General features: G+C 52.1%; 1 protein-coding gene across 2 annotated transcripts; it reads left to right on the top strand.

The window, feature by feature from the left end:
• Positions 1 to 1170: 1170 nt before the first annotated feature.
• Positions 1171 to 7169, top strand: LOC119622972 (golgin subfamily A member 8B-like). 2 transcript variants are annotated; one of them, XM_073012968.1, is made up of 12 exons: positions 1171 to 1960; positions 2222 to 2269; positions 2538 to 2647; positions 3678 to 3764; positions 3872 to 3979; positions 4174 to 4261; positions 4668 to 4786; positions 5192 to 5386; positions 5469 to 5569; positions 5652 to 5749; positions 5851 to 6006; positions 6092 to 7168. In XM_073012968.1, the coding sequence occupies exons 4-12, from the start codon at positions 3684 to 3686 to the stop codon at positions 6274 to 6276; spliced, it is 1131 nt and encodes a 376-aa protein (XP_072869069.1). In that variant the 5' UTR covers positions 1171 to 1960; positions 2222 to 2269; positions 2538 to 2647; positions 3678 to 3683; the 3' UTR covers positions 6277 to 7168. The 2 variants fall into 2 exon arrangements, with proteins under 2 accessions (XP_072869069.1, XP_072869068.1); XM_073012967.1 differs by lacking the exons at positions 1171 to 1960; positions 2222 to 2269 and adding an exon at positions 2278 to 2442 and having other exon boundaries at positions 6092 to 7169.
• Positions 7170 to 13354: the final 6185 nt, after the last annotated feature.

Here is a 13354-nt window from a genome sequence, read left to right as displayed (position 1 = left end):
GCAGATCACAAGGTCAGGAAATTGAGACCAGCCTGCCTAACATGGTGAAACCCCATCTTCACTGAAAAATACAAAAAAAAATTAGCTGGCATGGTGGTAGGTGCCTGTATTCCCAGCTGCTCGGGAGGCTGAGGCAGGAGAATGGCATGAACCTAGGAGGCGGAGCTTGCAGTGAGCCAAGATCTCGCCACTGCACTCCTGCCTGGGAGACAGAGCGAGACTCTGTCTCACAAAAAGGAAATAAAAAAACAAATTCTGGGTTTGAATCCTGCCTTTCCATCTGCTAGGGATATGATTTAGGGCATATCCCTCAAGTTGCTTGAGATTTTCGGGCCTCTTTTTACACATCTGTATAATAGAGGTTCTATTGTTTGACTTCCATTTGTGAGGTTTAAATGAGATTTCTTGTTGTTGTTTTTATGTTAATCCCTAGTACATGGCCTGCTGTAAACACTCAGGTCACCCAGGATATGGTCATTGCTCTTTGATTTTCCTCATCCCCAGTCTCAAGGGGAAGCCAGGACAATGAGAACAGCCACTTGCCATCAGGAGTCACTGATTTCAGGCCCCAGGGTGGGATGGTGGGGAAATAAGAGCCATGAGAGAAGTTGGCACAAAGGAGTTACGGGACAAAGGGTCCAAGAGAGGCAGAAAAGAAAATGTTGCCAGTTGATGTGAATGAAAGGAAGTCAGAGGGCTTAGACACTGAGGGGAACAGAGTATCTCCATGTGTACTCTCTTGTAGTCAGCAACAGGTATCCACGGGGCGGGCCCTACATCATGTGCTACCCTGAAGGATCTGGAGGTGGGAGGCTCTGGGTGGAGGTGCAGTGACCAGGCAGGCCAGCCCTCCAACCTCCTCCCACAGCAGGGACTCGGTGCCCCTCTGCCAGCTGAGACAGCCCACACACACTCCAGCCCTAATGATTGTTCTCTCTACCTCTCCCCCGACTCCTGCTCCACCTCCTCCCCTCTGCATGCACCTCAGAGCCCGTGCCAAGAACAAGCAGTAGTCCTTGACTCGAGGTCCGTCAAAATCAGTCGACTGAATAACACCATCAAATCTTTGGTAAGAGTCCAGTGGGGTCCCCTGATTCCAGGCTGCCAATCCTGGGCTCCAGTTTCCTCTTGGGGCTCTGAAGAAAGGGGCTGGGGGCCGTGGTGCAAAGGACAAATGGGGAGCTGGGGTGTCTAAGCCTCACCTGGAGGGACCCCAGAGCACGCACCATGGCTGTTCTTTTGCTGCCCTCTTTGCCGACTGTCTCCTCTCCACACACCCCTGCTGGAGTCCTTGCTACACACGCCCTGGGGTCGTTGCCTCTCGGGGAAGTGCGAGCCTGACTGGTTGTCAGGGGCCCCGCATTTCTGCCATGGCTCAGTCCCTATTTGCTCTTTGATTCTGGACAAGCTGCCTCTCCTTTTTGGGCTCGTGTTTCCAGAGGAGGTAGTGAGTATCAAAGATGTCTATTAGCTCTGAGAGTCCGAGATTTAAAAGCCCCCTAGAATGGAAACCTCAGGGCCAAGAGCTCCTGTCTGTCCTTTTCCATCCTATATATACTGTGAAGAGCTGTACCCGGCCCATACGTGCTCAGTTAATGTTTATTGAATGAACGCACTTTTCTAAATCACAAGCGGGCAGAAGGGGGACCTTTCTCCAACTCCATCTCTAGAGGTTTATGTTCCTGTCCTCTCAAGAGATTTCAGATTCAGACTTTGAGTTCTGTGGCTGTGGGTGAAAACCAACAAAGACCCAAATCCTCTGTCCTTGGGAGCTTGAGGAGAGTTGACCAGTTTGTGTTCCCGTTGGGTCTGAGAACTTTGCCTTTAAAATCCATTCCTAGCCCCTGCCTACCGCTTCCTGGCCTGGGGAATAGAGTTGAGGGGGCCACCCTCCATCACCTTAATTTGACTCTCCCCACAGGAACAACAGAAGAAACAAGTGGAACATCAGCTGGAAGAAGTAACGTGATTTCTTTGCTCACGACATGACGGCTGGGTTTGGGGGGCACTCAGATGTAGAGGCCCCAGTCTCGTCTCGCCCACTCCCAGCCTGGGGAAGAAGGCTCACCCTTCAGATTCCACCCCATCCCCACAGGGTCCCTGATAACCTGGTCCCATGGGTGGGCCTGTCCTGGGGCGTTGGTGGCATTCTGGGGGCATGTCTCTTGCTGTGCCATCTCTGCCTCCCCCTGGTAAGAGCTCTGTCTTCCTCTTCCTATAGGAAAAGAAGGCAAACAATGAGAAACAGAAAGCTGAAAGGGAGCTAGAGGTGAGTGGAGGGTGTGAAGTTTTCTCCTGTCCTCCGGGGAATGTTTCTTTCCTTCTCTTTCAGCACTTGCTTGGCTTTTCTCCTAAAGGTTCAAATCCAGAGATTGAACGTACAGAAAAAGAAACTAACTATAGACCTGTATCACACGAAACGCTCTCTCATAATCTTTGAAGGTGGGAATCTGGGCACCCTATCATCCTTCAACCTGGCACTTGGATAGGTCTTTAGTGGGAGTCCTTTGGGCCCCATCTCAACTCTCTCATTACAGAAGAGTCGAAAGATCTGGCTGCTCGCCTGCAACGTTCATCGCAGCGTACGGGAGAGTTAGAGCGGGCTCTGTCTGCTGTCACCGCCACACAGAAGAAGAAGGTGGACAAGGTGAGTCTGACCACCTGCCCCATCTCCTGGGAGCCCGGCTTCGCAGATGGAGGAGTGAGCCTAAAGGTCCCTTCTGCAGGATGGAGTGTCCTGCCCAGAAGGCATCATGGGCATTTCTTGCTGCTTTTGTGTCTGGTTGTTAGAGCAGACTGGGCCTGAGTCAGCTGCTGTGGGTGAGTTGGGGGGTGCGGTGGGGAGCGAGCACTGGACACAGAGTTTGGAGGCCAAGTGCCTGCCCTGCCCTTACCTGGCTGGGGTCTTGGCCAAGTCCTAGGTGGGGTATTGGGTACTTGTACTGTGAAGGTACAGAAGAGTACCTTTAGTATGTATGTTACCATTTCTGTAGACAGTAAACGTGTGTGTGTGTGTGTGTGTGTGTACATACTATGAAAATGTACATAAAATAAGACTGCAAGGTTCATAAAAACCTCAGGAGAGAGCAAGAGGGGAGCTGAGAGATAGTTCCCTTCTGTACCTTCTGAATTTTGGACTATACGAATGTATCATCCTTTCAAACAGCGAACAAGAGATTCAGTTTCCCCTTCCTATCTGTGTGCCCCAGCAAGAAAAATGGGCTTAGAGAATCGGATAGATCTAGCTGTTCAAATCCCAGCTCTGCCTAAGTGATCTTAGACAAGCACTTAACCTCAAATACTCCATGTGTTTTCATGTACACAATAGAGGGAATCATAGTAACTGTCTCCTATGGTGGTTGTGAGGATTAAATGGGATTGCTAGCATGGTACCTGGTGAAGCACTCCATAAAGGTTCAAACAGTGCTAATAATAACAGTAATAACAAGAGCAATATTAACTGATCTCTCTGGGCCTCTGTTAGGCAGCTGTAAATTCGATCTCTTTCCCTGTCCCTTCCAACTTTACTGAGTTCTTTTAAAAACCAGACCACGGGTAAATGCCTTGATCTGTACTGACCGTGTTGTATACTGAGCCTAGCCCTAGCCTGTTGAAGGGGCACTGTATGGAATGGCCCAGGTTCCCCAGATAGAAACTTCTCACTCTTCACCATCCAGTCCTCGATGCGCAGTGAAACACTTCTCAAGACGCAGTTAGAGCGGTCCTTACAGGAGGAGGCACTGCTGAAAGCGCATGTGACACAGGTGAGGTTTTGCAGAGGGAGGGATGTGGAAGGAAGGTGACCCCAGGTGGCCAGGAGCAGGTGAGGACCAGTGACAGCCCTTCGTAACTTCTGTTCCCATTCTTGCAGGTGCAGGAAGCACTGAGGCTAGTCCAGCTACAGAAAGACGAATATGCTGAACATATAAAAGGAGAGAGGGCCCAGTGGCAGGAGACGATGAGGAAAATGTCCCAGGAGGTGAGATCTGACCCTTCAGCTCCCCCACCTTAGATAGGTCACTGGATCTTTCTGGGCATCTGTAACATGGGAATATACAGCTAGAGGTGGTCATGGGTCTGGGCTTTGTGGAGGTGGGGGCAGAGAGGCAGATGGTAGCCTGTGGAGCCACCAGCCCCTCTCTCCAGGGCCCTTTTCCCCTGTGCTTTGGGCAGCTTTGCACCTTAAAGAAGGAGAAGCTGCATGACATGCATCGGATGGAGGAGCTGGAGAGGAGCTTATCCCAACTGAAACACCAGATGGGTAAGATGGGGCTGGTGTGACCTGGGAGCAGGCCTGGCATCAGAGGGGGCTCTGGGGGTGGCTTAGAATGCCCCAGGGAGGTGGGTGGATGGAAGGGCTTTGAGGCAGAGGGAAAGAGGTCTTTGCCGAGAGACAGCACTGTTATCTCCATGAGCCTGAGTGTCCCCATCAGCAAAGAGGGCCCGTTGTCAGCCTCCCACAGTGCTCTCCATCTGAAAGTGGTTTGGAAGATTGGCTACCATCCGGGTGCGAGGAATCATTAGCAGTGAGGCCAAGTTTGGGGAGCCTGAGAGGAGCTGTGCCCCCAGAGGAGGGTGTTTTTTGTTGGTGGTGGTGGTGGTTTTTTTGTTTTCTGGTTGTTTTTTTTTTGAGAATCTAGAGGCCTTATGTCTGCTTCCTTTCTCAGCTGAACCCCTGCACCCGGAGCCCCCAGCAGTGCCCCCTGAGGAGGAGCTGCAGCACCTGAGGAAGGAACTAGAGAGGGTGTCAGCAGAGCTCCAGGCCCACATGGAAAACCATCAACACGTAAGTCTCCTGAACCAGGCACAAAAGGAGAAGCTTCGGAGGCAGGAGGAGAGGCTTCAGGAGCAGCAGGAGAGGCTTCGGGAGCAGGAGGAGAGACTTCAGCAGCTGGCCGAGCCACAGAGTGGCATTGAGGAGGTGGTTCGTTGTCCCACCTGCGGAGCCTGCACTCCTCCCTAGCTGTCCAGGCCTTTCTTTCCCCACCTGTAAAATGGGGCAGTGTAGCCCTCAAGTGAAATGTTACTTCTAAAGGCACCTGTGAGCCAGAGCCCTGCTCTGGTGGCTGTGGGAGAGAGGAGATGATTTTTCTAACCTGCCTCCACCCTTCCCGGTGCCATGGGAGGCAGACACCAAGTTCTAGGGTCTCCAGCTGCAGTGGCTGGCTGCTGATTGCTTTTCTCTGTCCAGAACAATGAGAACAAGAGCGCACTGCACTTGGAGCAGGAAGTCGAAGAGCTGCAGGAGAAGCTCGGCCAGGTGAATGAGACAGGAACCTCGACCCAGAAGGAGCCAGAGGCAGCGGTCCCAGCCCCAGGGACTGGGGGCGAGTCTGTGAGTGGGGAGACCCCCCAGGCCCTTCAGGAAGTCATGGAGAAGCTGGAGGTGAGTGAATCCTGGAATAGGCCAAGAAGGGCAGGGGTAGGCAGGTCACTGCTGAGAGGTGACCCCATTATTTTGGCTCCAGAGCGGCCTTGTGGACCTCCTGGAGGAGAAGGCGGACCTGAGGGAGCGTGTGGAGAAACTAGAACATCGATTCACGCAGTACTGGAGGGAGAGATGCCATCAGTGAGTGGGAGGCCAGGGCAAGGCAGGGGGAGCTGCAGGGCCGTCGGAGGGGCCCCAGGGTCTGAGCCCCGTCCTCCCGCAGGAAAATTAAACACCTTATAACGGAGCCAGAGGGCCGTGCCACAGAGGCGACACCAGGAGGAGGACATCATCTGGCTGGCCCAAGACGACGAGATGAAGGTAGGGTGTGCAACCTCCCTGCGGGGGTAGGGGTCGGGGGTGGGGGTGGCCTGAGGGTGGGCGCTGGCCGCGGCCTGACACCTGAGCACCCCTCCCTCCAGGTGGAGCTGCTGGAGCTGCAGGAGTTGCTGTTGCGGCTTGTGCTGACCGCAACAAAGGGCACAGAAAATTCCTGGCCGCTGCCCAGAGCCCTGATAATGAGCCCGGTCCAGGGGCCCCACCCCCCGAGGAGTTTGGGGCTGCCCACAAGCATGGTGGTGAGTAGAGCCCTCATGCAGGGCGGGCAGGCAGGAGCAGGGGGGTTTGCACTGTGCTCAGATCCCCGCCTCCCTCTCTCCAAAGATCTTTGTGAGGTGAGCCTCACCGACAGCGCCGAGACTGGGCAAGGAGAGGCCAGGGAGGGGTCTCCCCACGACAACCCTACTGCACAGCCCATCGTGCAGGACCACCGGGAGCACCCAGGCTTGGGCAGCAACCGCTGCGTGCCATTCTTTTGCTGGGCTTGGCTGCGGAGAAGAAGGAGATAAACATCACCATCATCAAAGAGCTGGTCAAGACATTTTTTAAAAAGAAACTTATAGGGTTAATCTCCTACACAATTCATTTACTTCTTTTGAATGTTAGAGTTATTCATGTTTATTTGTGTTTCTAATTTATACTTTAAGTTTATTTGTAAAAAGTTAAAAGACAGTGGGTCTCTGTGGCCTTCACTGAGGTTCACTCTGGCATCCTTTAGCATTTTTTGTTTAGCATTTTTTGTTTTTAATTTCATAATTGTAGGTCATTAGCATGCATATCAAGTTCGCCCTTACGTGGCGGGAGTTCAAACACCCAAAGATCCACTGTTTGCACAAAACTGTTCTCGCTGGTTTGGAATAGGCTGCCATGCTTTTTTAATGTTATTGCAGCATGTGTGTTCATTACAGAATTCAGATAAAATTTGCTTATATTCTGCTATTATGTTGGATCTCATCTTAATCACAGTGAGCTCTTCATTAGCTCGATATGTGGTTTGCCCTCAAGTGTGCACTCTTGATTACTTTGTACTATATGCCACCGTGAGTACTGACATTAGAGTTGTTTAAAGTCCGAGAACTGGAAACAGCTCTTCCCCCATTTTCTGTGTGAAACGGTGGGAAGGAGAAGTAGAGAAAGAATGCCAATTCCAGCCTAAAGCTTTATTTGCCAAGTTTCCTTAGAATGAATTTTACCAATTTATGAATTCTTGTAAACAATTTATACTGGAAATACGGAAAGACTTTTCCCCTAAAGTGACATTCTTGACTGCTGGTGTGATGCTACTCTAATGTAATAAATGATTAAGTTGTTGCAAAGTGCTGTTTTTGCCTTAAAACTTTATTTTGCAAGTCTTGAAAACTATAGTGTTAAAGGTATCGATACAGTGCAAATGCCGGGCATGCTTGGCATGAGATAATCTGTTTCATTTTTACAAAATCATAATATAACTATGCAAGTGTTTATTAAAAGAACACAAATTTACAAAGTTATGGGATATAAAAAGTTATGGAGTAAAAAAGTTATGGGATAAAAAAGAGAAAAATTGTGGCAAAAATGTAGAAAAAAGTTTTATGCAAAGTTACCAAATGTTATGAAAAAGAAGTTATGGGATTTAAAAAACAAGTCATGGGATAAAAATAAAAATTCAAAGCAGTTCCGTGTCAGCAAAGCCTGGAGAAATGGGGCTGGAGTCTCCACCGCCACCATGACCGTACCACCCCTTCCCAGTCACCCCTTTCCAATTAGGGTGGCAAGACAAGACCTTAAATTAAACATTTTTAAGCAGGACTCTGACAGCCTCCTTACTCTCAGCATAGCAACTTTTCCCTCAGGGGGACTCCCACCTCCTTATTCAGAGAGGTAAGTGAGGCAGGACAGTGGGGCTAACTGTGGACCAGGCGAGGACATGGGCTGCTGGTGTGGGCCCCCTTCCCCAGTGTACACATTTTGTCTGTGTAACGTTTTGTATATTCCAGAGGGTAGGGCCACCCCTGTATGGTACCTAGCTGTGGTTGGAGCTGGCATGTGGGGAGGAGGTTCTAATAATTATTTGTGGCTGGGAAACTTATTTATTGCTAGCATAGGACAGAGGAAGGAGGTGGGGAAGGGGTCGTGGCTCCCTGGTGATGCGACTCCTGTTTATTTTGCTTTTTATTTTGGAATAAACAGATTTAACCATACTCCTCGGCCTGGTGTGTTCCCGTTTCCCTCAATGGGTCCTGGAGTTTGTGCCACCGAACGAGGAGCCCCAGAGTGTCTTGAGCATGTCCAGCTAGGCTGTTGGGGACCTTCCAGGCTTGTTACCTGTATGCTGCCTGGTGGCACCTGGGGGATTCCACAGGGACTGCCATGGTGCCTGCGGGGTGCAGTCCGACCCTGACAGCCAACAGGCTCAGAAGCCTGATCTAGCGGTGGCCAGAAAGACAGGTACCAGCACCTAAGGGCACTGACTTCCACCCAGCCGAGGCGTCTTCCATTCCGTCCCCTTGCCTCCCTCTCCTGTCTGCACCTGGTGGCCTCTTCTGTCTGTCCCTCCAGAGTGCCGGCTGCCCCACAGGCTCCCTGCAGGCTGAGTTCATGGCCCTGCCCCCTGGTGGCCAGAGCCGGCTTCACAGGATAAGAGCCAGGGAAGCTCCAGGGGCTTTCCAGGAAAAGTGAACCTTGGAAAGGGTATGGCCTTTTCACCGCTCCCAACAGCACCCTAGAAATGGCTTGGCCTTTCCCCTCCCCTGAGCTCCACAGAGAACACAGCCAGCAGAGGACACATTTCCCCGCCATCCAGAAATGGGTATGAGGGACAGCAGGACTGGTAGAGACTGTCAGGCCACACAGCTGCCTGCACAGCACTCCCATGCTTGGTGGGGGGCGGGAGGGATGGCGGGGGCTGTCCCTAGGCCGGGCAGGACAGGGAGGCTCACTGGAGGTGCTGCACTTTGGAGGGGCAATGTCAGGGGACAGCTTTCTCTTATTGGCACACAAGACTCCAAAAAGACAGCATTGTGACTGATTCCCAGTGCTAAGAGGCCAGGCGGCCAGCCATGTGTAGCGGGGTGTGTGTGTGTGTGTGTATTTATAGATATTTATAGAACAGGGCAGGGGCATACCACAGAGGGGGGCACACGTTTTCAGCCACAGTCACACCTGGAGGTGTCAGCTCACCACTACAACAGACCAAGTCACAGATGAAGGGGGCTGGCTTTGGGGCTGGGGGAGCCACTGTCAAATCACAGAACAGCGCCCAGGCAGGCTTGGAAAGGGAGGTCTCTGAGAAGAGGACGGATCTATTTAGAGGTCGAAGGGGGCCCTGGGGCTCTCAGGACGGGATGGACTTGCCGGACCCGATTGGCTGGCAGTTGGAGAGAAAGCAGAGAGAAAACAGGAGAGAGAAAAGTGAGCAGAGAGCTGGTGAGGCAAGTGCAGAGCACAGGTGTGCCACAGCAGCTGTGGGAGGGTCGGGGAGGGGAGGGCACAGGTGTGGGCGTGTCAAGTTCCTGGAAAAGAGGGCCTGGAAAGGAAAGGGGAGGAAGATGGAGGGAGGAGCCGGAGCTTCACAGGTAGTGCCTGGGGGCTGTGGCAGCCCTCCCACCCCACGCACGCTGTCCTCGTCCACGGCACCCAGGGAATGCACCCACCGGTCAGACCAGTGCTCAGCCTCCTCAGGCTTCCCTCTTGTCTGGTCACCCTGTCTTCCAACCCACTGATCCGGGGCCACCTCTCGCCCGGGGAAGCCCAACGCAACAGCCACCAGGCCTGATACAGAAGGAACACTGCTTGAACCAGGATGATGAAGCTAAAAGGGATGGATGGCCAGAGTGATCACCAGAGAACCCTCTGGGTGGTCAGAATGCCCAGGATCCTCTGAAGGGACCGTGGGGGAGGCAGGGAGGGCAGGCAGCCGAATTCCACTGGCTATAGACTTATAAGTCTAAGAGGGGAGCCTCAGCTTGTTGGGGGTTGCAGGTCGCGTAAGTGAGGCTGGGCCCTTCCTGTTGGGAAAAGCAGAAGAGGGAGAGTCCATGGCAGGGGAGGTGGGTGGGCTTGCTGGGCAGAGCTCAGCTGGGAGTCCCCTTGGTTGAATAGCAGCTCAACCAGGCAGTGTGGTCCCCTTGGTTGAATAGCAGAGGCAACCTCTAGGAGCAACACGCCAAGGTGCGTGAGCCTGCTGACTGGCGATAGTGCTTCAGCGGGGGCCAGGGACCCTGCCTTCCGTCACACGCTGGCAGCTATGATGGGACCTGGGAGGGAGAGAAGGGGGCTGTGTGTCCCTACCTGGCCTGTGAGGTGTGTTGTGGGTTGACCGTGTGTATGGGACTCTCGAGGTTTTATCCTAGATCACCACTGGATTGCCGACAGATAGAGGAGGTGGGACCCTGACTCTCATCCCTCCTCTGCAGTGGATTTGGCTCTCACACTCCCAGGCTGGGAGCTGGATACTCTGCCCTGGCAGCATGACTCAGACTGCACAACAGGTACAGCGTGCCCAGGATGACATTTCTAGGCCTCTGGCCGCCTCAGAGTGCAGCCCCACACACAACCCCCTCCAAGCTCTCAACCCTTACACCATAAACCATGAGCTCTCTGATGGTTCCAGAGAGCACCCACATCTGTCAGCTTGGGCACAGAGCCTGTTCCAAGAGACCCAGGCTCAGCCATGGGGGCTGGGGGACTTTGGGGCCTTGGGGGCCAGCGCTGGTACCTGCATCCAGCAAGGACTCTCGGCACCTGCAACCAGGAGTTGTCCACATTCCCCATGGGCGTGCTGATGGTGGCCGTGTTGATGTTGCTGATGACGCTGAGTGCGTCCTTCACCACATGGTGCATGCACAGCATCTTGGCGCACCGCTGTGCCTGCTCTGCTGACTCCTCCATCAGCGTGTTCTGGTCCCCACACGAGTACAGGGACAGGACACCTGGTTGTCCTGCAGGGTCAATTTCAGGACGCCAGGTTGGACAGCAGCTCCGAGAAGATGAACTCCTTGGTCTGAGAGTGGGCAAAGAGGGAAGGAGGTTGGGACCTGACGCCTGTGCTCCCCTGGCCTCCTGCTGGGCCCTGCTGGGACTGTGTGCTGGACTTGGAGCCCTGAGTATCGCTTTTCAGACACGGCTTCTACACGGCTTAGACTCAAAGATCTGCCTCCCCACTACCCTTTTCTCACTCAGATAGGGACACTGAGGTCCAGAGGAAAAGTCACCTGTCCAAGGTCACAGGTCTGGGAGGGGACCCAGGACCTATCATGCCACCAGCACACTTGTCTACTCAGTTTTTTAAATAAATTTTTTTTGGAGATAGGATCTCACTCTGTCACAAAGCTGGAGTACAGTGGGCGAGATCACCGCTCACTGCAGCCTCAGCCTCTTGGGCTCAAAGTGACCCTCCAATGTCAGCCTGTGGAGTAGCTAGGACTATAGGCACATGCCACCACCAAGCCCAGCTATTTTTAAAATTTTTGTGTAGAGACCAGGTCTCACTATGTTGCCCAGGCTGGTCTTGAACTCCTGGGCTCAAGCTATCCTCCCACCTTGGCCGCCCAAAGTGCTGGGATTACAGGCATGGGTCACTGTCCTCAGTCCCATGTTATATTTCCATGACACAGCTCTGGTCTGGACCGTGCCTGCCACCCTGGACCTGGTCCCATAGGGCTGGTCAGCATCTCCCCCAGGCCAACATGGCTATTTGTATCCCCAGTGCCACAGGAGCCTCCTGCCCCCATGAGGGGGTGCACGCACGTTGTTGATCATGACGTGTATGATGGTCTTGGGCGTGACACCAACCATGAGGTCCCACATGGTGTTGTTGACAATGGCCATGTAGGAGTCCTCCAGGTTCTGGGTGGTTTCCATTTGCCACTCCAGCTGTGAGTCCATGGAGTGCATGAAGCTGTCGGAGCCATTCTCCTTGGCTTTGCTGCCCTATCCTGGAGAACACAAGGGCATCAGGGTGGCCAGGCCATGCAGCCAGGCTCCAGGAATCCCTAGGATCTCAGCCCCTCCAAGGGTACCTGGAACACTGAGGCACAGAGAGAAGCAACTGGACTGAACACGCACCCAGCTCCCCACATGGCTCTAGACGGTTTCAGGCCTCTGCCTCTCAGGACCCCAGATTCCCCTGATTCAGTCTAGTCTTAGTTCTGACTCTAGTGCCCAAAATTTGCCTCAAGTTACCAATCCAGAAATTGGAAAAGAACATCTCCAGGTCCCTGGCTTGGAGACCTGGACAAAGTTGTGCCAGGCTGCAGACGCCTGGCAGGAGGCAAGAAAAGGGCACACTCACTTTCCCCTTGTTCTGGGAGGCCCACGCACCAACATTGCCACCGCCGCTGCCACCAGGAAACACAGCAAAGTAGACACACACAGAGAGGATAACAGGAAGGGTTGAGTGAACCTGGGACACTGCACCCCAACTTTAATGCTCGTGGAACTCACTTAGCTAATATTTTGTTGAGGGTTTTTGCGTCAATATTCATCAGTGATATTGGCCTGTAGTTTTCTTTTTTGGATGTATCTTTGGTTTTGGTATCAGGGCGATACTAGCCTTATAGAAAGAGTTTGGAAGTATTCCCTCCTTCTCTAGTTTTGGAATTGTTGGGTAAGGTTGGTATTAGTTCTTCTTTACATATTTGCTAGAATTCAGCAGTGAATCATCAGGTCCCAGGCTTTTCTTTGCTGGGAAACTTTTTATTACCACTTCAATCCCATTATTTGTTATTGGTCTGTTCAGGTTTTGGATTTCATCATGGTTTAATCTTAGTAGTCTAGATGTGTCTGGAAATTTATCCATTTTTAGTAGGTTTTCCTATTTCTTTGCATATATTTGCTAATAATAGCCACTAGTGATCCTTTGAGGGTTTGGTCTTTTGTTGTTGCTTTTTTGACTTTTTTTTTTTTTTTTTTTTTTGAGATGGAATTTCGTTCTGTCACTCAGGCTTGAGTGCAGTGGTGCAATCTCAGCTCACTGCAAGCTCCGCCTCCCAGGTTCACGCCATTCTTCTGCCTCAGTCTCCTGAGTAGCTGGGACTACAGGTGTCTGACACCACACCAGAGTAATTTTTGTTATTTTTAGTAGAGACGGGGTTTCACCATGTTAGCCAGGATGGTCTCGATCTCCTGACCTCATGATCCACCCACCTCAGCTTCCCAAAGTGCTGGGATTACAGGCTTGAGCCACCGCACCTGGCCTGAGTTTTTGCAGTATCACTTGTCATGTTTCCTGTTGTTTGTCAATGTTATATTGTCAAAAACCCAACTTTTAAAAATTTTTTAAAATTTTAGTTTAGTTTAGTTTAGTTTTTCAGACAGTCTTGCTCTGTCACCCAGGCTGGAGGGCAGTGGCGCAATCTCAGCTCACTGCGAACTCTGCCTCCCAGATTCAAGCGATTCTCCTACCTCAGCCTCCCGAGTAGCTGGGATTACAGGCGTGCACTACCATGCCTGGCTAATTTTTGTATTTTTAGTAGAGACGTCATTTCACCATGTTGATCAGGCTGGTCTTGAACTCCTGACCTCGTGAGCTGTCCATCTCAGTCCCCCAAAGTGCTGGAATTACAGGCATGAGACACCGGACCCGGCCCACAGTTTGTTGTTAAATTT

Source organism: Chlorocebus sabaeus, chromosome 29, assembly GCF_047675955.1.
Source record: "Chlorocebus sabaeus isolate Y175 chromosome 29, mChlSab1.0.hap1, whole genome shotgun sequence".
NCBI classification, from domain to species: Eukaryota; Metazoa; Chordata; class Mammalia; order Primates; family Cercopithecidae; genus Chlorocebus; species Chlorocebus sabaeus.
This window is presented reverse-complemented; position numbering and strand designations above follow the sequence as displayed.

Coding starts and splice junctions, on each gene's coding strand:
- LOC119622972 (XM_073012967.1), top strand. CDS start 2,310: ATGTTTCTTTCCTTCTCTTTCAGCACTTGCTTGGCTTTTCTCCTAAAG. Junction 3,980..4,173: donor TGAGGAAAATGTCCCAGGAG/GTGAGATCTGAC, acceptor TGCTTTGGGCAG/CTTTGCACCTTAAAGAAGGA. Junction 4,262..4,667: donor CCAACTGAAACACCAGATGG/GTAAGATGGGGC, acceptor TTCCTTTCTCAG/CTGAACCCCTGCACCCGGAG.